We start from the raw sequence: 24095 nt of genomic DNA on the forward strand, positions 1-24095 counted from the left end.
CCCGGCCCCACACACCATGAGCCACGTGGGGGTCCTGGCCCCGGCCTCAAGCCGGCAGGTTTATTGTGGGGCGCAGGGGCTGCCTGCTCCTGGCAAGTCCTGCTCCTGTTTGTCCAGCGCCCTCACAAGTCCGTGGTGTCCAGGCTGGGGGTGCTGAGTCTCATGACCGCTGGGCTGGGCGCCCCGGGCGGCTGTGCCATCCCTGTAGAGGGGTGCGCGCGGTGGCCCCATAGGGCAGCTGCCAGGGGCTCCTTGCCACTGTCCGTGTGTGCCGATGCCCCCACCCTGCCCTGCCGGGGGAGAGAGCCAGGGGGATCTCAGGGAGGGGGCACTGCCCTGCAGCCCAGCCCTGGGGCATGGCCAGTGCCCCCCCCACCTGCTGCACCCCCAGGTGGTTACTCACCCTGGGCATGGCGCTGCCTTCCTCCGCCACGTCCACCGCGTTTTCATCCAGCGAGTTCACACTGCAAGGGGTGATGCCGGTGACACGGGGCAGGGGACAAACGCCTGGGGCCGGAAGGTCCCGTGGCCCCTGGGGGTGGGCAGCCCACAGGAGTGGGGGGCTCTCACAGGCGACACCCACCTGGTGCTGTCCAGCGAGGAGTCCCGGTCATCCTCGTCCAGGCTGAGCGCAAGGTTGAGCACCGGGTTGGCCCTGCGCAGGAGGGAGCATGAGGGCAGAGCGCAGCACCCCACCCCCATGATGCCCCCCCACTGGGGCACGCTCCCACCCCCGCCGGGTGCCCACGCTCACCGCTCTGCATTGTACTTGTTGGTCCCGGGGATGGCCGGGCCCTGCTGCACCGTGTCGGGGGCCAGCGTCGTCGCCGTCTGCAAGGCCTTCAGCGCGGTCAGCTTCCGCCGGTAGCTGCACGGCCGGAGAGAGGCAGGCGTGACGGGGGGCAGGGGTGGCGCGGGGCCGCTGCAGCGCAGGCGGGGGCATGAGCTGCCGGCGGCAGGGGCAGGGGCGAGGCGGCACCCCCGTACCTCCGGCTGGAGCTGACGAGCACCACGGCCATGAGGAGGATGAGCAGGGCCAGGGCTCCTGCCAGCCCCGCGATGACGCCGACCAGCTCCTTCTGCTTGTCCGTCTGCGCCGTCTCCCCGGGGTCCTGGGACACGGCGCAGTCATGCGGTGCCCATGGACACCCAGCGCCTCCTGCCAGCATCCAGCAGGGCAAGGCCGGCCCTGCACCCCCACGCCACCCCCTCGGCTGCACTCACGATGACGGCGAGGCCGAGCTGCACCAGCTGCGTCAGGGCCTGCGGGTCGCTCTGGACGATGCTGTCAGAGACACACGACCGATGTGAGCCCGTGGCAGGGCCCCCGCGTGCCACAGCCCCCTCCCTGGTGCCCCCCACTCACGTGCTGAACTGGTGAAAGTCCAGGGCTGTCCCATTGCTGTAGATGAAGTACGCCTCCATCACAGAGTGTGCTGCAGCCCTGCGGGCACGAGAGGCCTTGGGTGAGCAAGGGGCAGAGACGCCGCTCGGCCGCGGCCCCTGCCCCCGGCCCTGGCAAGCTCAGGGCTGCTGTAGCCAAGCCCGTGGGGTGGGCACGGCCCAGCCGGCAGCTCCAGCGAGCTCTCTGCGTCCATGCAGGCCGGGCTCACCTGGCAGATCTGGACGCTGGGGCACCCTCCAGGGCCCGGATGGCTGCCACGTAGACCGTTGTCTTCGTCGCAGCCGTAAGGGCTCTGCAGGGAGGAAGGGAGCCTGGCAGGTCAGCTGTGCCGAAGCCTCATGGTCTGGCACAGGGCGGCGTGGGCCCACACCCATGCCCAGCTAGCAGGAGCCATGCCCTCCCCCACAATGCTGCCGGGGCCCCTTACATCTTGATCTGTTCGGTGTTGCCTTGCACTTCATCCACAGTTCTCCTGAACTGCAGCCGGATCCGGTAGCTCTGGTCCACAGTGAAAATCTGGGGGAGAGGGGGGCAGCGGCTGAGCCAGGCACCCCTGCAGCAGGCCAGGGGCCAGGCCAGCTGGGGGCTGTGGGGGGGACTCACATCCAGCACGGCCTGCGTGCTCAGCGCTGGCACCGCGCCATCCATGGCCTCCACCGTCACCCGGTACTGGCCCTTCAGTGACCCGTCGAGGTTGCTGGCAACCCTGGAGGGTGGCAGGGGTCAGCAGCTCTGCCTGCCCCCCATGCTGGTGCCAAGCCCTGGGGACCTAGCCCCACACATGCCCCGATTCCCCACTGGGGTGCCCAGGTCCGGACCCCGCAGAGACCCACCCAGCCCCTTCCCACGAGTCTGGTGCCTGGCAGGACCAGGGACCCCGGGGCTCACTGGATGCTGCCAATGTAGGTGTTGTCTTTGGCCGAGGTCACCACCTTGAAGAGGTTATCTAAGGTGTGTTCAAGGCCCCCTTCCTGGATGAAGATGATGCGGCGGATGGCGAAGGTGATGACACCCCTCGGCCCCGTGTCCATGTCCCAGGCCTACGGGGTGAGCACAGATGTCACCGTGTGCGCCCGCTCCGGGAGGGGCAGCCCCTATGCATGCCACACCACCCAGGGGCCTTACCTTGACCACAGCCACCTGCAGATCCATGGGGGAGAGGTCGGGGATGACGACTGCGAGGGAGGAGACAGACGGACGGATGCTGGGTCACACTGGCAGCTGCAGCCCCTGGGGCTTCCTGCACCCATTAACCCAGGTCTGGGGCCGAAGTGAGGACGGCAGACTGGGCTCTGTGCCAACGGCAGCACTGCCCAGGGAGCGGGGCACCGAATAGACCTCTCTCCCCCCGGGGAGCCCCAAACCCAGCGCTGCCAGGTCCCCCCACCCCAAGCACAGAGTCCAGGTGAGCCAGGAGCAGGGCTGGGCTCCCAGCAGCAGCTGTGGCAGTGGTCACTGGCCACACATGTGCACGCATGAATGCACGCACGCACGCACGCCTGTGGCCTCACCAAAAGTGTCCTTAATGGGCAGGAACTCGGGGCTGTTGTCGTTCGCGTCCTCAATGATGATTCTCAGGGTCTCTGCCGCGGGTCCCAAAGCAGAAGGTCTGATCAGAGCACGGCCTCGCCCGCCTGCCACCAGCTGCCTCCACCGCCCCGTGTCCCCCCGGTACCCAGGGCAGGGATCCTGCCGCTCTTCCCTCGGTCTGCACATCCTCTCCCCCTGCCCCGCAGTGCTCCCTGCTGAGCAGCCTGGACCCCCCCAGCTGGTGCTCCTGACCCCCCCAGGTAGCATGCCCTACCGTTCTGGCTGTAGGCACTGCCGAACTCGGTGGAGTTGTCGTGGACGCGCAGGGTGAGCCGTGCCAGGTCGCAGGCCTCGTAGTCGATCTCGGAGCGGTTGGCAAAGACGGAGCCGTTGGGCGCAAGGTGGAACCAGCCGTGGCACACGGAGCCCACGGGCGCTCCCCCCTTGTAGCAGCTCAGGCCCAGCTCCTGGAAGCTCAGCGTGTGGTTGGTGTCTGGGTCCGAGGCCTGCACCGTGGTCAGCAGCTCCGGCTGGGGCCCGGTGCTGTTCTCGGCCACGCGGGCGTCGGGCAGCGGGGATGGCTGGATGGTCGGGGGCTCGTCGTTGACGTCTATGATGACCACCTGCACCACGGTGCTGACCGTGGTGAGCGTGTCATCCGTGGCTGTGTTCTGAGCCAGCACCGTGAGGTTGAAAACCGGCTGTGACAGCTGCTCGTAGTCCAGTGGCACGTCCGGGTCCAGCGAGAGGAGGCCCTGGTAGTGCCCGGGGCCCAGGCAGTGGGAGCGCAGAAGGAAGTTGCTGGACCCGCTCCCGTTCTTGACAAAGGAGATGCGTTGGTTCACATCCGTCTGGTCGGCATCCATGGCCTCCACGCTACCCACGAAACCCCCTGCAGCCAGGGGGCAAGAGAGGGATCAGCGGGTCACAGCCACCGCGCAGCCCCCTCCAGGCAGGGAGCCAGCCCCCCACGTGGCGCCCTACCTGCCGGGTGTTCTTGCACCTCAAACTTGTAGGGCAGCCCGATGAAGACGGGCGCGTTGTCGTTCACGTCCTGCGGGGAGAAAGCGGGAGGGTGCGACTCAGGGCTGCTGGGCGAGGGCAATGGGTGCCCGTGGGCTGGGGAAGCTTTACCCCATGCCCGCCCGCCCGTGCCCAGCCTCTGCTCACCTCCACGGTGATGGTGACGTTGACGAGGGTGCTGCGCAGGGGCTGGCCGCTGTCCTGGACACGCACCGTCACGCCCATCTGCCCGCGCCACGTCTCGTTCAGGGCCTCGCGGTCCAGGGGCCCAAGGCTACGCAGCAGTCCCGTGTCCGGGTCAATGGTGAAGTTGGCGCTGAAAGGCCCTGGCTCCAGCGTGAAGCGCAGGCGGCTGTTGTTGGTGCCTGGTTCGTCGTTGTCGTACGCCTGGGGGCAACCAGTTGCAGGGGTCAGGGCGCAGGATCGGGGCCCCCCAGTGCCAGTGCGGGGGGCCAGGACCTTTTCTCCCAGGAGTTGCTTTGCTGAGAGGGTCCTGCCAGCCTGGGCTCCCGTGAGCCCCTGCCTGGGGGTGGCGGGATATGTCATGAGAGAAGGACCCATGAGGGACACGGGCACCGGAGGACAGCCCAGCCTGGCTGTGCTCAAGGGTTGGGACTACTCTGGGAGTCAGTAAGCAGGTACCTCAAGGCAGAAAACACAGCAGCCCCGGGGAAGACCCTGCTTCCCAGCCCCCCTGCCCAAGGATGCTTGCTGCCGTCTTGAGCTGGGGGCTTGGAGCCTGCCCTGTGCCATACAGGCTGCGGCCTGGAGCTTGGGGACAGGGGCTAGTGCTGGAGAAGAGCCTGGAGGGGCACATGCCCTGGTTGTGATGGGCAAGAGCAAGGGCCTGGAGTGGCCTGTGGGAAAGGCAGGAGTCTGGGACTCGGAGGCTGGCAGGGCTGGTGCTCTGGAAGGAGGGGCCGAGGCCTGAACACAGCGACCGGAGTTAGGGGTCCCAGGGGTGCTTCGGAGATGCTCCATGCTGCAAGGGGCTCAGGCCCCAGTAGAGCCCACCGAGGGCCTGGGACCCAGTGGCAGCCCTGGGCAGCTTAATGACGGGCAAGGCCGGGAACTGTAGCCAAACTCCAGGGATCTGAAGGCAGCCTCACAAATTCACTCGCTTCTGGCACGTAGACGTGGCAGGTAAGAGAAGGGGCCCAACAGAGGGACCCGGAGCAGGAGAATGGACACTGGGCGCCCCTAAGGCCACCCCTGCAGGCGGAGCCCGCCGTGGCGCGTTTCACCTGGATCTGCACGGAAACGTTCTCCTGGTCCTCGACTACGAAGATCTTGTAGGTGCCGGTGACGACAGGGTCGTTGTCATTGTCGTCCTCCAGGGTGATCTCCAGCAGGGTGGAGCCTGTCAGGTGGGCACCGTCCGTGGCCTGCAGCGTGGCGTAGTACACGGCCCGCATCTCGCGGTCCAGCAGGCTCCCGTTCCGCACCAGCACCTCCCCGCTCACGGCGTTCACCGCAAAGATGTCCTGGCTGCGGCAGTGACGGACAGACGGACTCAACGTGACTGTGGCTCCAGGCTGGGGCTGTCCCCGACCCCTCCATGGCCTGGCCCCTGGGGCAGGCAGGGAGGCTGGGGGAGGGATACGTACATGCTCTCAGGCAGCAGCTGGTAGGAGATGTTGCCGAAGGCACCGGTGTCTGGATCAGTGGCCTGCAGTGGCCCCGAGAGACATTGGGTTTATCCACTAGCCCGGGGCGTGAAGGGACCCCTGAGCGCCTGCCCCACCTGGGGCTCAGGGGAGACGCGCCACGGGGAAGCTCCCAGCAGAGCCCGCCTGGGCCGAGGCAGCCGGGGCGACCCCGGGGCCAGGCCAGCCCCTCACCATGATGCCGCGGGAGATGACGGTGTCGGTCGGGCTGTTCTCCATCACGTACAGCTTGTACACACTCTGGTTGAACGTGGGGCTGTGGTCGTTGATGTCCTCCAGCCGGATGGTCACTGTGGCCACGGAGCAGCAGTTTGCCGGGTTCCTCGTGTCGTTGGCAATGATCTGCAGGGTGGGACAGGGATTGCATGCCCCCCCTTCATCCCAACCAGGGGCAAAGACTGTGGGGGCTCCCAGGCTGCTCCCACCCTGCCGGCCCCAGGCCAGCTCCTGCCCAGCACGGATTTCTTCCCAGCCAAGGACAGGGATGGCGCCCTGCAGCTCTGGCATTGCGGGGGCCTGTGGGGGCTTGGCTGGCACGTCCAGTAAGGCTCACTCCCGGGTGCTGGGAGAAGTCCCATCCCGGTCCCTGGGTGATGCCCCCACAGTGTCGTCGCTACGGCACCCAGCAGGGGCTGCGAGGGGCCACGGCACTTCCTGCTGCCCAGGCTGGGTCAGGCAGGCGGCAGCAGCAGGGGTGCCGGCCCCGGCATCGGGCTCTCACCTCCACGGTCATCTCAGGAACCCGTTCGTAATCCACCAAGACCGGGTTCTGCACCAGGAGCTGCACCTCGCCCTCGCCCGTGACCCGCGAGGGCAGCACCGAGAAGGCGGCTGCATCCCGGCCCAGCAGGGACAGCTCGAAGGTGCCGTTGGAGCCCTGACGGGAGAGGGGCAGGGGCAGGGTCAGTGCCCATACACCTGAGCGGGGCGCAGCTGCACCCAGCAGTGTCGGGTGCCCCTCGCTCCTGACCCGCAGCCCCCCACCCCCCACCCCAGGGAGTCCCAGAGAGGCAGGGCTAGCAGGGAGCTGCCGGAGGCAGGACCAGCCCAGACAAACCATCCTCTAAACCCCATGTAAAACACCATCAGCCCTGACCCCCGCCCCTGCCCCAGGAAAGCAGGGGGCTGCAGCTTTCACTGTCCTGCTGCTGCAAAGCGGGTCCTGGACGCTGCAGAGAGCCCAGGCCCAGACAAAACCCCCCAGTGCAGACCAGTCTGAGCAGGGGAGAAAATCCCTCCTGTCCCAGTCCAGCATCAGGCTGAGCCTGAGTGCAGGGGCAAGACCCTCCAGCCAGGACCCTGCGGGGTCGAGCCCTTGAGCATTGGCGCAGCCCGGTCCCCTCCCCAGTCTGGGCTGCAGCCAGCACCAGCGCCTCTGTGGGAGGATTAAACCCCCCCGACGTGGAGCAGACGGGCGGAGGCGGCAGCAGAGCCCAGACGCCTGGGACACCCCACATCAGAGCCCAGGCTTCGCTGCGCCCTAGGGCCCATCCAGTCTCTCCTCGACACCTCCAGTGATGGAGGCCCCCCTTCCCTGGCATCTCTCCCACGGCCTCCCTGCTCCAACGGAAGAAGGACCAAGCCAGCGCTACCTTGTCGGGATCTCGGGCCACGACGTTGAGGCTGGCGACAGGCAGGCGGGCGGAGGCGTGCTCGGCAATGTGCCCCTCGAAGCGGTGCTGGGGGGGCCTGGTGAAGTCACAGTGGGGCAGGACGCAGCGGTAGAACTGGGGCCGGTTGTCGTTGATGTCGGTCACACGCACGGTCACCGTGGCCCGGGCTTGCGCCGACCGGTTGTGGATGTCCGGGTTCCTCTCACGTGCCTGGGCATGGGTGGCACAGGCCAGTCAGGGGCTGGGAGGCTGGCAGGAGCCTGGGGGGGCTGCCACGGGCTCCCCCTACTTACCAGCACTTCCAGCAGCAACTCGTCGCTGGGCAGGCTCTCGCGGTCCAGGGCGCCCGTCACCGTGATGGTGCCCGTGGTGTTGTCGATGGCAAAGGGCAGGCTGGTATCTAGGGTGAGGGGCCGAGAGATGAGGGGCAGGAGGCTGGGGCCAGCAAGGGAGGGGAGAAGCCGGGCCTCTAGGTCCTGGCTTGGGCTCCTCATCCCTGGTGAGAAAGCAGGCGGCAGCGCAGCACTGGCTGCAAGCTCGCGCCCCCAGGCAGCTCCCTCTCCCCCACGAGCACCCTGGGGCAATGCCCAGACCCAAGCAGCACTACGCCCCCCTGGCCGGGTGTAGGGGCGGCATGGCCCCCCGCTCACTGGTGAGGCTGTAGAGGATGACGTCGTTCACACCCGTGTCCCGGTCCATGGCGGAAACTGTCAGCACCGAGGTGCCCTGGAATGAGGCGCAGGGTGAGGCCGGGTCCCCACCCTACATACCCCCATCCACTGGCACCCCTCGGTCCTGCAGGCTGCTCGGGGCGGTGGTCCCAGCTCTCAGGGCCTGGGTCTGTACAGGCCATGGGGCCAGGCCCTCTCCCTCCGTGCAGGGCCCAGGCAGCAGGCGAAGCAGAGCGCGGGCGCCACGTACCAGCGGGCAGTTCTCAGGCACCGACCCCACGTAGGGCTCGTTCAGGAACTGGGGGTCCAGGTCAGGCTGGTCGAGGACGTTGACAGACACCGAGGTGCTGGTAGTCTGGTACACCGGCTTCCCGTACAGCTGGCCCCCGCCGTCCTGCCAGAGACGCCTGCCCGTCAGAGCCGCGCGGGCCGGCTCCCGGCCCCGCCCCGAGCCCCATGCCCGCCGGCCCCGGCCGCACCGTGGCGTTGATCCGGATGAGGTAGTAGGTGCTCTGCTGCATGTAGTTCAGCAACCCGTTGAGCAGGACGGTCCCGTTCCCCAGCACGCGGAAGAGGTCGTGGTTCTTGGCATTGTTCGGGGTCACCTGCGGGTACAGCGCATATGCCCGTCTGCACAGAGAGCCCTGGGGCAGCAGCTGGGCAGCAGGGCAAAGCTGACCCCACGTCCCAGGACGGGGCAAGCCTGGGACCCCCCTGAGCCCTGCCCCTGCGTCCACCTCAGCCCCCTTCCCTGCCGCACCAGCAACCCCCAGCATCCATCCATCCATCCTGCCGGGGTGGGGGGACCTGGCACATGCGGCCGGCAGGGGGAAAGCTGCCCCGTCGTGCCTGGCTTGGGCACAGCGTAGGGACAATGGGGGGTCTTGCTGTGCAAGCCTGGCCCAGCCCCATGCCCTCCACCCAGGGGGTGGGAGCAGCTGCCTGTGCCCTGCTGCTGCCCCTGCAGGTGGATGCCCTCACGGCAGTGCCCCTCTCGCGGGCACTCACTTCCACGATCTGGTAGGACACGTGGGAGGCTGGGCCGCTGTCCTTGTCCTCGGCCAGGACATTGATGATGGTGGTGCCGTTGGGCGCGTTCTGGAAGAGAAGCTGGTGTTGGGGCAGGGGGCAGCTCTGGGGGCCTCTGGGATGCTGGCATGGCCTTGGGCAAGCTCGGAGACCCCTGCAGCCGGCCTGGGCACGTGAGACGGCTGCTGCCCGAGCTGCTGGGCTCTTTCAGCCAGCCCCCAGGGCCTTGCCTCTGGCCCGGGGGCAGCGCCAGGCCCTGCACATCCTGGGATCTCGCTCGGGGCCCAGACACTTCGGTCTGGCCCTGGAGAGCAGCGAGGGTGCAGGGCCTTGGGGGGGAGCAGGGCGCGGTGTGGGCACCTCGGGGACGTTAGCCATGTAGGGCTCGTTCTGGAACAGGGGCCGGTTGTCGTTCCTGTCCTCCACGATCACCGTGAGCCTCTTCGTGACCTGTCGGAGCAGAGTGCCGGCTCAGGGCCAGGGGCCGGGCCTGGCACCCGGATCTGCGTGGGGGACCGGGGCCAAGGCTCCGGGCACAGCACGGACCCCCGCCTGACTACCGGGAGTTGCAGGCGCTGCCCCTGCCTGGCAGCTCCCGGGGGCAGGAGGGGAGCTGCCCACCCCCCGCCCCCTGCTCTGTGCCGGGGCCACGATGACCCCCTGTGCCCCAGACCCGCACTCACCATTTGGTTTTTCCCATCGGACACCAAGACGTTGAGGCTGAGCCGCGGCTTGGTCTGGAGGGAAATGCAAAATGGGGGCAGCGGGGGGTCACCAGCTCTGACCCCCCCAGCACCAGGCAGCTTGCCCCACTGTCTGCATGGGGATGCGGCAGTGCTGGGCAGCAGGTGAGTGGCCACAGCTGCACCTGCAAGGCAGAGGGTTGGCCTCAGCCTGCCCCCGAGCCGGCCCTCGCCCTGGCGCCTACCTCGCGGTCCAGCGAGGCGACCAGCGTCACGCTGCCCGTGTTCGCGTTCACGCTGAAGTAGAAGGCATCTGCACCCTCCAGGCCAAAGTGCAGCGGGTCCCCGTCAGCGTCGTAGGCTGTCAGCACGAAGGCCACGGCTCCTGTGGGCGCAGGGGCAGGGTCAGCGCCGGGGCGGGGGCAGGTCCGGGGTGCAGCCATGAATGGGGAGCAGACGGGGCGCTGTCCCCACACCCTCACCTCGGAGCAGGTCCTCGGGCACGACTACTGACGTCATGTTGAAGACGGGGGCCATGTTGCCTGACACTGCAATGGAGGCGTGCGCAGAGCGTTGGCTGCCAAGGGCCGCGCCCCGCCCCGCCATCCCACCCCAGGCTGTGCCCACGCATGGGGCAGGACTTCCGTGGGGGCCTGGGCCTCGGCCATCAGCCTGGCACTGCCCGGGGCACGTCCGGGGGTGTTCCCCCAGCTCCGGGAGCGCCCCCTCCCTGCTAGCTGCACGAGCCCCTTACCTGCTGCCACGAGCCAGGGGAGCAGCAGCAGCAGCAGCAGCGGGCGCCAGGCCATCCTGCCAGAGGCCCTGCTGACGCATGGGGAGGCCGCAAGCTGTTAGCGTGGATGCCAGCTCTGTCACACCCCGGGCAGTCCCCTGGGCGGGACGCGCTCCGTGGAGGATGCCACCTCCCCCCGCCAGGCCGGCCCTGGTGCCCCCGCCATGGCCGCAGGGCGTAGACGGCGCCTTATCAGAGGGTGTCTGGGAACATGGAGCTGCCAGCCCATCGATGCCGGCAGCCAGGCTGTCCCAGTGCCCCCTGCCCCGGGCACAGGGGAGACCAACCGGGCGCCACGGGAAGGGGCAGGCTGGGCCCAGTCCAGGCCCTGCCGCAGCCCGGGCGGGGGCAGGCACCGGGCACATCCCCGAGCTCGCCACCGGAGACGTCTTGCCAGGGCGCCAGAGCTTCTGGGAGGTGCCCGCGCGGGGGCCGCCCAGCTCACACCCAGGCTACGACCCCTGAAGAACGGCACCCCGCAGCGGGAGGAGCAAGCCCCCTTCCCACCCGCCGCCCCGTGCCCGGAGCCGCCTGCCCCCTTCCTTACCTGCCGCAGGCTCGCCAGGGTGCTCAGCTGCCCTTGCTGCCAGCCTCTGAGCCCACAGCAGACCTTTGGCTCCTGCGTGGATCAATTATTAACTGCAGTTCATGGGTGGGGACCCAGCATCTTCCCTTCCTGCTTCCTTGAGCACCCCGCTCCCCGGGGCAGCGGGGGGGGCCGTGGGATCGCAGCTGCCCGGCTCCAGGGGACCGGCCCGGCAGCCCCATCCCTGGGCTCCGGCCCAGCCTGGCACCCCTGCCCCGGGCAGCGACCTACTTACGGGCGGGACAAGGCGGGATTGTGCGGCTCTGCTCAGGCAGAAGAAGGGCTGGAGCGGGGCCGGGGCAGGGCTGTGCCCGCCCGGGGCTCTGCCGGGGAGCGGGCAGGAGGGGACCGCCGGCAGGGGCAGCCACGGCGGGGGTCTCTCCGCGGCGCGCGGGGCACGCCCGGGGCAGCAGGACACCGCCGGGGACGCCCGGACGCCGGGGAGGTGGGCTCCCCGCCGGGCTCCCCGCCACTGCAATGGCAAGGGTCATGCCGGGACGAGGAGGGGACAAGGCTCTCCCGAGGCGCCGCGTCCGGGCTGCCCGCGCCCTGCCGCCGGGAATTGGGGGGCGCCGCCTTTAGGCGCATTACGGCCCCCTGCGCGGCGCCGCCCCCGAGCGGAGCCGGCCGCGGACGAGCCCATTCCTGCGGCGGGGGGGAGGCTGACGCCACTGAGCGGCGCGGGCGGGACCATCGGGCCGCGGGCGGGGGGGCAGAGCGGACGGCTCCATTGCGCGCGGGGGGCGGGGCCGCGGGGCGGGGCGGCAGCGGAGCCGGGACCGGCGGCGGAGCAGGACGAGCCCGGCGGGCTCCCGGCCCCGGGCCAGGCCAGGCCAGGCCAGCGGCGGCAGGTAGGCAGGCAGGCGCCGGGGGCGGGCGCCTCCAGTCTGCCCGTGGGGCGGTGCGCGGGGCATGCACGGTGCACGGGCCCCGGGTGGGGTGGGGGGGTGCCCCCTCGTGCGGCCGGTGCTGGCGGGCGCTGCCCGGGCAGGGGCACGGGGCGCCCGTTGCACCGGACCCGGCTCGGAGCCCGTCGGCCCGGGGCTCCCGGCTGCACGTGGCGCCTCGTGCTCGGCGCTGCGCGGCCCGCGGCCCGAGAGTGCTGGGCAGCGGCAGCCCCCGGGCCCGGGCCCTGCGCTGCCGCGGGAGGCCGGCTGGAGCGGGCGAGCTGCGGCGACGGGGCCACCCTGGCCGGCCATGCTGCGGCCTGGTCCCCGCGGGGCCAGCCCAGGCCTGCCTGGAGCCGGCGGGCCCTGTCCCTGCCGGGTGCCGGTTGCAACGACGTAACGGGGCCAGCTTCGTCGCGGCGGCTAAAATACGGGGGCCGCGGGAGCCCGCGGCGGCACCTTCGTGCACGCCCCGGTGCTCGCTTCGAAGCCCGGCTCGCTACACGGCGCTGCGGGTCCCCGAGGCTGGCACGGGCGGCGGTGACGGGCTGCGCGCCACCCTGCCACGTGCCCTCCTGCTCCCGCCTCGCGGGGCGAGGGGGTCTGCGGGGTGGGGGCCGTGTGGCTGGGCAGGGGGCTGGCCTGCCTGGGAGCTGCAGCCTGGCTTGGCAGAGCCCTCTGCCCCTCCACTCCACCTCTGCCACGTTTCCTCAGCGCTGAAAGTGGACAGGGCCCTGCAGTGGCTGGCGTCCCCGGGGCTGGGACAGACGGGGCGCAGCCAGCGGGTCTGACAACGGCGCTGCTCCTGCCTGGCCGTGCGGGGGGGGACCCCAGGTCCTATGGGTCAGGCTGGGCTGGCTGGAGCCTTGTGGCTCCGCTCGGCCTCTGGCCCCCGCTGCTGGCTGCCGTGAGCTGGGCCCCCCTCGCTGAAATCAAGGGGAGGTTTTGGGGGGCAGCTCCCGCTTGTGGGGCGCCTGTCCCCAGAGGCTGCTGCTGGGGCAGGGGCTGCACGCGCCTGCCTGGGCCCAGGGCAGGGGAACTGATCGAGCTGTGGAGCCCAGAGCCGGCTAACGAGGTCGGGACTATGGATTTTACATCAAGCGGAAGCGACGTCGGGGAGATGGAATTGTCTCTGGTGTACGGACCCGCTCGGGGCCAGGTAGCGGCTGGTGCGGGGAGCTGGCTCGGGGCGTCGAGTTGGGGGATGCAGGCCAGTGCTGGGGTGCTGCCTGCTGAGGCGTGGGGCTGCGCACGACTCGGGGCCGGAGCGCCGGGGCTCTGGAGCTCCTTCGTTTCCTAGCGAAGCCTCGGGACTCTCTGCCGGCGAGGTGGGAGGGTACACTGCTGGGCTGAGCCAGGCGGCATCCCCGATGGGGTGGCTCCGGCGAGCCCCATGCCCGGGGTGGGGTGTGCGCGTGCGCGTGCTGCCGGCCTGTTGGACTCGGCTCTCTGGGCTTTCCTGAGAGCGCTGGGCCTCGCGAGCTGCCGGCTACAGGGCCCCGGAGGGGGAAGCCCGTGCCCTGGGCAGGCGGGTTGTGGACAGAGCTGCAGGGCCGCAGGACTTGGAGATGTGTGCGCTGTGAGGTGTAGCTGCATACGGGTGAGTCTGAGGCTGGTGTGCCCACTGCTGCCTGGGTGTCCCTTGGCTGTGGCAGCGGCTTGTGGTTTGGGCTGCGCGGGGGGATTGCTGTTGTCTTTGGCCCAGCGTTTCCGCGGGTGTTCCCACATGCTGGTGGCCGACAGCTCCCTAGCCGGGGGCATTGCTCTGGGGCCCGCGGTGCTTGGGGTCGGCTGGGCCCAGGGCGTCAGCAGCTTCCGTGCGTCTCCTGCGTAGCGCAGGGCTCGGTCCAGTTCTGGGGGCGGGAGGCTTGTGCAGGTGCTGCTGGCTCGGCCAGGCTGGGCTCCGGGCTGGGGCGGTTTTCCTGGTGCAGGTGGACCGTGGTGGATGGCTCTGCTGCTGGGCCCACGCCCTGCGCTGGGCGTTTGCCCCTGAGGCTTCCTCATGCTGGCTGCACCGTGGGAGAGGTGCTGCCCGTCAGAGTCCTTTGGCATGAGCTGCTGCCGGGGTCCCCGCTGCCCCGTGCGGCAGTGTCCGGTCAGCGGTTGGCGCTGGCCTGGCGGCACGCTCCTCTCTCAAGTGCCTCCTGCTTTGTGGCCAGAGGACCATGGCGAGTGCAGGGGGGCAGGAAGAGCTCCCCCGCTGCCGAGGCCTGTGTGGGTTCCCTGGGGGGGTTGGGGCCGTGAAGAGCGGGCACGACCAACATGTGCCCAGGCTGGCATGGATGGGGGGGCTGGAGAGATGGCCCCTCACAGCCCTGCCAGCCCCGATGTCTGGAGAACAGGCAGGGCAGCCTGGCAGTGACATCCTGCATCCCACCTGCTACCTGTGCTGGTCTCCGGGGACGTGGGTTGCACGGGGGGCACCCCGGGGAGCCGTGGCCTAGGTGCAGGGCTGGCTCCGGGAAGCCCTTCCCGCTCCGGCTCCGAGCCACACGTGTCCCTTTAAGGGGGCAGGGTCAGGCCGAGGCGACGTGCTTCGGCAAAACAAAACAGAGCTGAGCTGCCAGGCTGACGTGCTCGCTGGCTCCAGCTTGCTCGGGGCGTGCGGCTTGCTTCCTGTTGTCACCGCTCCGCCGCTCGCCCGAGCCCTGGGCCCAGCCCCAGCCGCCTCGAGCTGCTTCCGGGCCAGGCGGGGGCTGCGGGGAGCCCTGCGGGGCCCAGCCACCACCTCGCCCGGCCAGGGGATGGCTCGGGTGTGAGTCCGGTGCACGCTCCCTTCCATGGCTCCCCGGCGCTGCGAGGGCCTAGAGAAGTGAGTAGGAAGGAGGAGTTCTTCCGTCCCCGTGCGCTGGGCTGGGAGAGGCGGGTGGGGGGTTAGCCCCGCGGGGCTCAGGGCACGGTGTGGGAGCGCGAGAGCGGCCCGCAGCACCGTGCAGAGGCTGCGGCGGGGTGCCTTGTGAGGCCTTCTGCCCGAGGGGCAGCCGTGGCCCCTGGGAGGAGGCTGCCATGACCGGAGGTCGCGGCCCAGCAGAAGGAAGCCGCCAGGGCTGGCGCGGGTAGCGGTGTGGCAGGCCGCGGGCTGCTCCCGGGCCCCGGTGCTGCCTGGCGTGGCCGCAGTTGATGCAAGCCCCCCAGCAGAGGCCGAGCAGCCCCGTGTCCCGCGGGCCGAGCCCTCCTGGAGCCGGCGGGGCTGCAGGGCCTGTTCAGAGCGGCGTGCCCAGCACTTCCGGCGGGGTCACACGGGGTCTTTCCTTCCCGCGGGCAGCTCCCACGTGCCTGCAGCTGCGGGTGCCGTCAGGCTGGGGGTGTGCGTGGGAGCCGCGCAAGCGGAGCGGAGGCGTCCTCTGTGCGCTGGCAGGGAAACGAGCTCCCCCGAGCCGGGGGGGGGGGCAGCGTGTCTTAGCCCCACGTGGTCCCTGGTGCTTGCTCCCGTGGGCGAGGCTGCGGTGTGGGGCGCTGGGGCATGCGCTGGGCCTGGCTGGGGTCAGCCTGAGCAGCTGCTGGGGCCTTGGCACTCGTCACGGATCCGGGCAGCGATCGGGTTAAAATCTGGCCCCGGCTAGTGTTGCCCAAAGCGGGGTCCTGGCATCCAGGAGGCCTGAGATGGCCTGGGCAGCGGGAGGCCGGACTCCTGACCCCGGCCGGCATGCGGGGGCTGGGGCCCTGTGCTCCAGGGGCTGGGGTGGACGCGTGGCCGATGGGGCTCGACCCCCCTGCTGCCCTGGAGCTGAGCCGGGCCCCGTCGCTGCATGCAGCCGTGCAAGGTCGGCTCAGGGGGCTCAGTGGCGGGCACGGGGACCCTGGCTTCCGCCCGCGCCAACGGAGGCTGCTGGGATCCGGATCGGAGTCTCAGGATCTGAATCGGGATTAGGATCCGTATTGGAATCAGAATCCAAATCGGGATCAGGACCTCAATTTGGATCAGGATCCACATCCGAACCTGGATCAGGACTCAAATCTGGATGCGTATCGAAATTGGAATCTAAACCTGGATGAGGACCTCAGTCCGGATCGGGATCAGGATCTGTAGCCAAATCCAGATCAGGATCTATTGGCATCTGAATCAGGACCAGGAGCTCAATTTGGATCAGGATCCACATCTGAATCCGGTCAAGCTCAGGATCCATGTCGGAATCTGGACCCAGAAGCAGGACCCGAATCCGGATCCATATCCGAATCCGGATGAAGAGCCGTTGGAATCTGAAGGCGGAACGGGACCTGAATCCGGATCCGGCCCGGCCGTGTGAACGCCCCGCGCGGGGGGGCGGCGGAGCGCGTGGCCGGACGCGCTGCATCCGGTCTCCGCGGCGACCGTTGCCATGGCCACCCCCGCCCTTCCTCCCCGCCCCCCAAGATGGCGGCGGCCGCGCGACGCGCCCGGTCACGTGGCCTCCGCGAGGCCGCGCCCCCGGCCCCCCCCCGGTGCCGCGGGTCCGAGCCGCCGCCGCCGCCGCCGCCGGGTCTTAAAGGGGCCGCGCCCCGCCCCCCCGGAGCAGAGGCCGCGGCGCAGCGCGGGGCGCCCGGCCCGGCCCGGCCCGTCGCGGGGGCTGGCAGCGAACAAAGGGGCCGCCCGGCCTGCAGGTACCGGGGGGCGGGGGCCGGGGCACTGCCGCGCCGCCCCGACGGCGGCCGCGCGCCCGTCTTTGTTCGCCTTTTGTTGTGCTTTTGTTCGCGGCACGTGGCCCGGGGGGCGGCGCCGGGCGGGGGCCCGGCCCACGTGTGCGGCTCCGGCCCTGGTGTAGACGGCGCCGCGCCGCCGGCAGCGGGCCCTGCGGGGAGGACACGGCCTGGCCCCGCGTCCCCGGGAGCGGAGGAAGGCCTGGCCCGGGCTCCCTGCCGCCGGGGCTGGGGTGCGCGGGTCTCCGCCGGGCGGCGGGGGCTCGGGCCGTGACCCCTTCCCCTTCCCGGCAGGTCTCGAGGTGCTGGTGTCCCGCCCCGTCCGGAGCCCGAGGTCCGGCGCGCCCCTTCGCCTCCCGACGTCACCAATGCGACCATGGGAACTGGCGGTGAATAGGCGGCTGCCCTCTGCCCCCTTCACCCAGCGGCGATTCTCGGGGGGGCCCTGCAGCAGCCCCGAGCACCCGCGGCGAAGGTACGGCCACCTGCGTCGGAGCCCCGCGCGCCAGGCTCGGCAGGGTCCGCCCGGGCAGCAGGCTCGTGTCTGGGCGGTGGGCGCGGGCCACCGCCGTGCTGCGTCCTGCCCGTCCCGCCCCGGGAGCAGGGCTGCGCTGCTTGCCCCTTCCCGGGGCGAGACTTCCGCACGCTCCCTGGGGCGCTTCAGGGCCCGGTGCGGTGGGAGGGGGAGGGCACCCTCTGGCCCCAGGTGCAAGAGCCGGGCCCCCGTGACGGGGATGCTGCGAACACGCTGGCCCCGCGTGCCCCCGTCCTGCAGGGAGCCGGCGGCCAGGCCCGGGGTCATGCCTGGTGTGTTTCTCAGCCCCCCCGCCAGGCGTCAGTGGGCACGGCGCGAGCGACCTCTGCAAACCCTTCTGGCCCAGGATGAGAGCTACCCGCTGCCGGCCTTCGCCCAGCCCCAGGCGCCGCCCCTGCCGCAGCCCGTCTCCGTAGATGAGCCCCGCGCCTACGCCCTGGCCAGCACGCCGCCACGAATGCTGCACCCGGCTGCGCACCCGCCCCACCAGAACCCATTCATGGTGGATCTCCACGAGCAGGTGGGGGGCGGGGTGGGGGGGGTTGGGTTCTCGCTGGACCCCCTGCCGTGACCAGCGCTGTGGCTGCGGTCTGGAGACACCCCACAGAGACCCCGCAGGGGTCCCCCGTGCCCCGAATCTCCGTGCTGCCCAGGCCACTGCAGAAGAGCGCCCGGCTCGGTCGCTACCTGCGCTGACAAGGAGGCCGGGCAGCCCCAGCCCCAGCCGGCACCGGGCTGAGAGCCTGGCTGCCTGTGCTCGGAGCTGGGACAGAGCATGGCTGTGGGGGCACGGCCGCTGATGCTCCCCAGCGGGTGTGGGCGCAGCAAACTGACGGCCAGGGTCTCTCCCATAGGTGCACCAGGGCCCCGTCCCCCTCTCCTACACGGTGACCACGGTCACGACACAAGGCTTCCCCCTCCACGCGGGCCAGCACATCCCCGGGTGCAGCGCGCAGCAGCTCCCAGCATGCTCCGTGATGTTCAGCGGCCAGCACTACCCGCTCTGCTGCCTCCCGCCCCCGGTGAGACCCTGCCGCGTGCTGAGGGGGCAGGAGGAGCTGAGACCTGGGCGTTGCAGGCTGTACTGAGCCTTGAAGGGAACGGGGAGGGGGCATCTTTGGCTGCCTGAAGAGCAGGAAGGATTGGGGGTGGGGGGCGAGGGGGTCTGGGGAGCCGCTACGGGATGGGTCCTGGGCACCGCTGATGGCTGCTCTGCTTCTGTCTCTCTCCTCTTAGCTGATCCAGGCATGTGCCATGCAGCAGCTGCCCGTCTCCTACCAGACCTTCCCCCCGCTCATCTCCAGTGACCATTACATCCTGCACCCGCCACCGCCCGTGCCGCCGCACCAGCCCCCACACATGGCTCCCCTCGGCCAGTTTGTCCCTCTGCAGGCCCAGCACCCACGCATGGTGAGCCCCTGCTCAGCCGTGGGGAGGGGAGGGGAGGGCAGGTGTGCACACACGTGTACTGCTGTGGGGGGGAGTCTGGAGGCTGGGGGGGGCCCAGAGGCTTTATTTGCTGCCTCGAGTCGGGATGAGGGAGGGGAGCTGGTGGGATCGGGGCTTACCAGCACCCCGCGGGCAGTCCGGTCACGGCGCGCTGTTCCCTGCCCAGCCTCTGCAGAGGATAGACAATGATGTGGAGCTGCGGGGGGAGCAGCACCCCATCGGGGGCTTCGCTTACCCGCCCTCGCCCCATGGCCCGGGTCTGTCCCCGTCCGTCCCGCTCCATTACCTGCCCCATGACCCACTGCACCAGGAGCTGCCGTTCGGCGTGGTAAGGCGGGGGCTGGGCCGTGGGAGAGCCCCAAGTGCCCTTGCGGGGGGTCCCACTGACCGGGCCGTACTCTGTCCCTGCAGCCATACCCCCACATGATGCCACGACGCCTGAGTGCCCAGCGGTACCGACTGCAGCAGCCCCTGCCGCCACCCCCACCCCCGCCGCCCCCACCCCCCTACTACCCCAGCTTCCTGCCGTACTTCCTGTGAGTACCAGGGCAGGGTAGAGGCGCCCCTCCGGCTGCTGCGGGCAGGCGGTGGGTGCCAGCTCTGGGAGGCAAGGGCGCTGCCCCCACCCCCAGCAGCGGGCGCCTCTAGCAGTGGCCCGTCTGTAACTGCCCCGTGCCCCCTTCCCTCCCTGCCCCACAGCTCGATGCTTCCCGTGTCGCCAACGGCCGTTGGGCCCACGATCAGCCTGGACCTGGACGTGGACGATGTGGAGATGGAGAACTATGAGGTTGGGGGCTGCACCCTGCTGCAGGGGATGGGGAGGGGGCGAGGAAGGGGCTTCCAGCTCCTGGGCCCAGCCCTCAGACCCACCCCCCTCGAGCTGGCTCGATGCCCAGCTCTCTGGTTCTGGGAACAAGGAGCTGGGACCGGGGGTGGGATTCTGGGCACTGGGGTTTGGTTTCCAGCCTGGGCTGGGGGCCAGGCACTGGGAGCCCCCTTTGCTTGGGCTGCTGCAAGCCAGGCTGGGGGGCACTCAGGGAGCCGTGCATGGAGCTGGGGTTTGCTGCAGGGGCTGAGCAACCTGTCCCTGCCCTTAGGCGCTGCTGAACCTGGCTGAGCGGCTGGGGGAGGCCAAGCCGCGGGGACTCACCAAAGCCGACATCGAGCACCTGCCCTCCTACCGCTTCAACCCCGAGAGCCACCAGTCGGAGCAGACTCTGTGAGTGACGTGGGGGCCTTCGTGGGCCGTGGGCAGGCAGGGCACCTGGTTTGGAAGCATGCCTGGGAGTTTAGGCCGCTCTGGACCTCCCCAGGCTGGAGGGGGGACGTGGGGAGGGGCGGGGGTGCAGCTGGAGCCGGGGTCTGGCTGACGGTGTCCCCTGCCCCCTGCGCAGGTGTGTCGTGTGCTTCAGCGACTTCGAGGCCCGGCAGCTTCTCCGAGTCTTGCCCTGCAACCATGAGTTCCACGCCAAGTGTGTCGACAAATGGTTAAAGGTATCGGCCTGGGGGGAGGGGGCAGGCAGCCCCAAGCCTGCTGAGGGGGTGGGTGGGGGTGCTCAGCAGCCCGCCTCCCAGTGGCAGGGGCTGCGCCTGCCCTGGGAGCTCCCCTAGCGCCGCACGGGGCGGCAGCGAAGACCTGGACCCGCAGGCAGCGCCCAGGCCTGGCAGGGCAGGTGGCCGTGCCTGCATCACGGGAGGCTCAGCACGGGGCACCAGGGCTGGGCACGCGGAGCTCATGGCAACTGCTCTTGCCCCCAGGCCAACCGCACGTGCCCGATCTGCCGGGCGGACGCGTCGGAGGTGCACCGAGAGGCCGAGTGAGGCTGGCCCAGGCTCTGCCACGCGAGGCCCGAGAGGCGGAGGGCGCGGGGCCGGGCTCCGGCAGCCCCTCCTCGGGCGTGGTGAGAACGCGGGCCCGGCCACCCCCTACCCCGCCCGCCCACCTGGGCACGGACTCGGCCTGGCGCCACCCAGTGGGCTGCCCCCGGCCCTGGGGGCTGCGCCCAGGCCCCTGCACTCCAAAGACGCCGTCGCCACCGCTGCTCCATCACTCCAGGTCTCCGTTTTGTTGTTCGTCCTCCTCCTTCGTTCTTTTCTCTGTCGTGTTTGGTTCCGTGGCCGCTGGACCTTCCCCTGGCGCGGTGGGGACAGACCTGCCTGGTGGGCACCAGGAGGCATTGGTCAGTGGAGCTGTGCAAGGGCAGGACCCGGGCCCAAGGCACTGCTGGGCGCCTGCCTGCCTTTGGCGTCCCCGGCTGCTTAGTTCTACCCAGCTGCGGGAAAGATTCCCCCCCCACCACTGCTGCCCTGGGGGCAAGCTCTCCCAGCCCCAATTCCGCAGGGCCATGGCTGGGAGCGAGGCCTCCTGGACAAAGCAGCTGGCCCGTGCCCTTGGGGCCACGTGGAGAATCACTGTGGTGGCTCCAGTGCCCACAGCTCTGCTGTGGCAGGTGCCCTGTGACCTCATCCCACCCTGGGCTGGGCTCGCACTTGATTTTTAAGTATCCCCCACATGAATTTTAATTGCACTTGGGGGTGACTCACTCCAGCCAGCCCCCTCTCTCGAAGACCCTGGCCCGGCAGAGCGTGGCTGGCGTGTTCTCTGTCTCGTGGCGTCTTTTTCCTCCCCTGGCTCGTATCATGGAGAAGCCCAGCTACTGATTCCCTGACCCCGGCCCTGGAAGAGCCGTCTTCCCTTCCCACTCTGTGGGGTGAGGCCCCTGCCCCTACCCTTTCCCCCCCCCCGGCAGGGCTGGGCCCTGGCGATGCCTCCAGGTGGCCTGTTGCCCGGGTGGGAGGAGCGCGCTGGTCCCGTGCCTTCCCGCGTGTGCACGCGCCGTCTTGCCCAGGCCCTAACTGACCGACCGACAGTAGCAGGGAAGCAGCCGTGCCCGGTGCCCTAGAGCTCTGGCCGTCGGCAGTCGTGTTGCATGATGTCTGGAGGGGCCATGGGGATGCCCGGCCCCCTGTATAGTTCACACATATGCATGCCTGTATGACCAGCTTGGGACGTGGTATTGGCCGACTCGAGCCAGCTGTGGGGTGAGGGGGGTGGGGCGAGGGGGTCTTTGTGCTCAGCTGATTACTGCCATGCACTGTACTGCACATGTCCGCACGCCGCAGCAGCACCGTAAGGCTTTCGGAGCGCCTCTCCCTTCCCCTCGCCCGCCCGCCGGCCCAGCTGGAGGGGGAGGTGGGGTCTGTGCGGCCAGCCGGGCTCAAGCTCCCCTCTCCACTAGCCATAGGGTACCGGGGAGCAGGATCCTTCCCACGCCTTTGGCCAGGACTCTCCCAGCCCCGCGGCCATGAGAACAGCCCCCAGCCCTGGTGCTCGTGAGCTTCCTGCAGGCACAGACTGGCCCTGCCCTGGGGTGGGCGCGTGGGGGAGCAGTTGCTGCTGGGAAGCCCGGGCTGGGCCCAGGTGCCTTCCCCTGCCCGCCTGGGAGGGGATGGGAGGGGGCTGCGGTGCCCAAGGAGAGTCTGGCCCGGTGGCAGCCTGCCCATGCAGCCTCCTTCCCGTTCCCGTGGGCACCAGCTCTCAGCAATACGCCACGTGGAAGCTGCCTGGCAGGGGCCGCGGGAGCCCGGCTGTTCTCAGGAAATCCGGCCCTGGGGCAAGTGGTTGCAGAAGCCCCCGAGGACCCAGCCGCAGGATGCGGGAAGGGGCTTGGAGCCGCAGCTGGGGCAGGGCCGGGGTGCGCCGTGTGCCGCCGACGCCTTCGCGCCCCTGCACCGTGTGCATTGTGGGACTTGCCCAATGGCAGCTTTCGATTGGCCGGAGTGAGGGACCGCCACCCCCTCCTGGCCAATCCAGGTGAGCCAGGCTGGTTCCCACTGCCCTTTCGAGATGACCCGCTCCCTTCCTGGCACTCTGATTGGCCAGTGCAGTTGACAGCCCTTTCCCCTTGCTTCGACCTCCCTGTCCGCTCCGGCGCGGGGCAGGTGCCCGGGGAGGGCGGAGGACACCAGCACCCCGGGCCGGCGGCTCCCTTGCCCCAACCCCTCCTGCGTGACACGAATAACCAAAGCTCTTTACTGTACATACGGCAGGTGACGTTTCTATGTTTCTAGCCAGTCGGAGCAGTGTTGATGCCCCTCTGTTTTAAACCCCCGTCCTCGCCCCGGTCCCCCGCCCCTCCCTCCCGCCCGGTGCCCCCGGGTGGTCTGGAAAGCCTTACGGTCCTGTTGCCGGCGCCTCGAAAGCTCACAGCTCGTGTGCTGCAGAATTTACTCCGAGGAGCAGCTAAAGTATCATTTAAAAGACGAAATAATAAGATAATAATAAGAAAAAAAAGACAAAAAAAAGACAAAAAAATACTTAAAACAATTATCTAGGGTGTTTGTGATTGCTGATTGCGCTGTAGATACCACTGTTTACCAATGATTTCCTGTGGTGGGATAGTGGACTGTTTACTGTTCTATTATACCAGTCCCTCGGCCTTCCAGCGGGACATCCCTGGTCCCTGGACGGCGCCCGGACGTGTGTTCTGTGTTAGAAAGTCTTATATATATATATATCTATATACGTGGGTACAGCGCTATATACATATATATATATATATATACACATATATACATATATATATATATATATATATATATATATATAAATCTAATTTTTTTTTGCTCTGTTACTTGCACATTTTACAGTTACCTCATTTTCCCCATGTATGTATTTGAGAAAAAAAAGGCTAATATATAGAGAAAAAAAACAAAGGTTCTTAAAAGCTCTAAAAGTGTTTGTTTTTCTTTTGGGTTTTTATTTTTTGGGGTTTTTTTTCTTCATTCCATTGGAATCGCATTGGTTTTGTAGCATCGCCCCTCCCTTGTCTGTTGTATTATATATATGTGTATTATACTGATGGAAATTTTTAACAGATTTGTACTTTTTTTAAAATGAAAGTTGCTAGTTCTGCTTGACCGAGTAGTGCAATCATTATTTTTTTTAATGTTGTGGCTGATTTTGAGAGGGATATTCACTAATAAATGTATGATGTATACTGATGCGCCGTGCCCGTCTCCCGCCTCTCTCTCCTCGCTCCTGGGCTGGGCCAGGGGGGCACGTGGGAGACGGGTCAGGGGACGAGGGGGCCCTGCTGGATGTCATCCAGCGGGCCCTTGACATCTTGCGGAGGGCAGAGGCTGCGTGAGCCCATGGGAGCCCAGTACCCAGCTCATGGCTCTTGGTTGGACTCCAGCGTGGTTGTCAGGCACTGTATTTTCTAGTGTACAACATGCACCTTCCCCGATAGGGGTGCATGTATTCAGCAGGGAAGTTGATTTTCTGCCTGGGGATGGAAGCTCTCTGGTTTGCTTCCTGCTGTAGCTGTGATATTCCCACTAAGGTCAGCTGACTTAATGGTTTATTGTTCTCACTCTCCAGGTGTTAGCAATCATCTCTTAACCTTCCACTAACCAAGCCAGCCTTTCTTAGGGCAGCGTTGCTGTCTGGTCTCTATTTTGCAGCTTTTTTAGCGCCAGCTGTTCAACACAAACTCTTTAGCTCCTTTCATAACCATAGATTCACCCATAGAAACTAGTCCTCAGCAGCAGCTAGGAATTCAGCTTTAATGAAGCAGGACAGGGAGGACAAGTCAGCTCATGATG

General features: G+C 68.3%; 2 protein-coding genes across 7 annotated transcripts; one reads left to right on the forward strand and one right to left on the reverse strand.

Annotated features, from left to right (window-relative positions):
* Window positions 1-32: 32 nt before the first annotated feature.
* On the reverse strand, window positions 33-11475 carry CDHR2 (cadherin related family member 2). Of its 3 annotated transcripts, none has more exons than XM_090064479.1 (33): window positions 11236-11475; window positions 10962-11033; window positions 10376-10469; window positions 10104-10169; window positions 9867-10006; window positions 9622-9675; window positions 9299-9388; window positions 8918-9007; window positions 8389-8514; window positions 8160-8303; window positions 7889-7964; window positions 7532-7638; window positions 7218-7448; window positions 6347-6502; window positions 5800-5967; window positions 5566-5627; window positions 5203-5446; window positions 4106-4345; window positions 3920-3989; window positions 3210-3827; window positions 2917-2988; window positions 2531-2580; window positions 2294-2445; window positions 2009-2111; window positions 1833-1921; window positions 1614-1697; window positions 1367-1444; window positions 1225-1285; window positions 988-1112; window positions 755-868; window positions 584-655; window positions 404-464; window positions 33-290 (listed from the first exon to the last, which is right to left on the reverse strand). In XM_090064479.1, the coding sequence occupies exons 3-33, from the start codon at window positions 10428-10430 to the stop codon at window positions 123-125; spliced, it is 3966 nt and encodes a 1321-aa protein (XP_089920605.1). In that variant the 5' UTR covers window positions 10431-10469; window positions 10962-11033; window positions 11236-11475; the 3' UTR covers window positions 33-122. The 3 variants fall into 3 exon arrangements, with proteins under 3 accessions (XP_089920605.1, XP_089920603.1, XP_089920604.1); XM_090064477.1 differs by having other exon boundaries at window positions 10376-10443; window positions 11236-11301; XM_090064478.1 differs by having other exon boundaries at window positions 10376-10446; window positions 11236-11298.
* A 264-nt stretch (window positions 11476-11739) lies between these two features.
* RNF44 (ring finger protein 44) lies at window positions 11740-23492 on the forward strand. 4 transcript variants are annotated; one of them, XM_090064482.1, is made up of 11 exons: window positions 11740-11851; window positions 16799-16979; window positions 17325-17559; window positions 17894-18061; window positions 18276-18449; window positions 18655-18816; window positions 18900-19024; window positions 19188-19275; window positions 19586-19707; window positions 19883-19982; window positions 20247-23492. In XM_090064482.1, the coding sequence occupies exons 2-11, from the start codon at window positions 16873-16875 to the stop codon at window positions 20307-20309; spliced, it is 1344 nt and encodes a 447-aa protein (XP_089920608.1). In that variant the 5' UTR covers window positions 11740-11851; window positions 16799-16872; the 3' UTR covers window positions 20310-23492. The 4 variants fall into 4 exon arrangements, with proteins under 4 accessions (XP_089920608.1, XP_089920609.1, XP_089920607.1 ...); XM_090064483.1 differs by lacking the exon at window positions 11740-11851 and adding an exon at window positions 12528-14699; XM_090064480.1 differs by lacking the exon at window positions 11740-11851 and adding an exon at window positions 14745-16468.
* Window positions 23493-24095: the final 603 nt, after the last annotated feature.

This window comes from Crocodylus siamensis, chromosome 10 (assembly GCF_052110815.1).
Source record: "Crocodylus siamensis isolate JL-2025a chromosome 10, ASM5211081v1, whole genome shotgun sequence".
Classification (NCBI taxonomy): domain Eukaryota; kingdom Metazoa; phylum Chordata; order Crocodylia; family Crocodylidae; genus Crocodylus; species Crocodylus siamensis.

Coding starts and splice junctions, on each gene's coding strand:
- CDHR2 (XM_090064479.1), bottom strand. CDS start 10,430: ATGGCCTGGCGCCCGCTGCTGCTGCTGCTGCTGCTCCCCTGGCTCGTG. Junction 7,639..7,888: donor CATCCTCTACAGCCTCACCA/GTGAGCGGGGGG, acceptor CCCTCACCCTAG/ATACCAGCCTGCCCTTTGCC. Junction 869..987: donor CTCGTCAGCTCCAGCCGGAG/GTACGGGGGTGC, acceptor CCGGCCGTGCAG/CTACCGGCGGAAGCTGACCG.
- RNF44 (XM_090064480.1), top strand. CDS start 16,207: ATGGCCACCCCCGCCCTTCCTCCCCGCCCCCCAAGATGGCGGCGGCCG. Junction 18,062..18,275: donor TCTGCTGCCTCCCGCCCCCG/GTGAGACCCTGC, acceptor CTCTCCTCTTAG/CTGATCCAGGCATGTGCCAT. Junction 18,817..18,899: donor AGGAGCTGCCGTTCGGCGTG/GTAAGGCGGGGG, acceptor CTGTCCCTGCAG/CCATACCCCCACATGATGCC.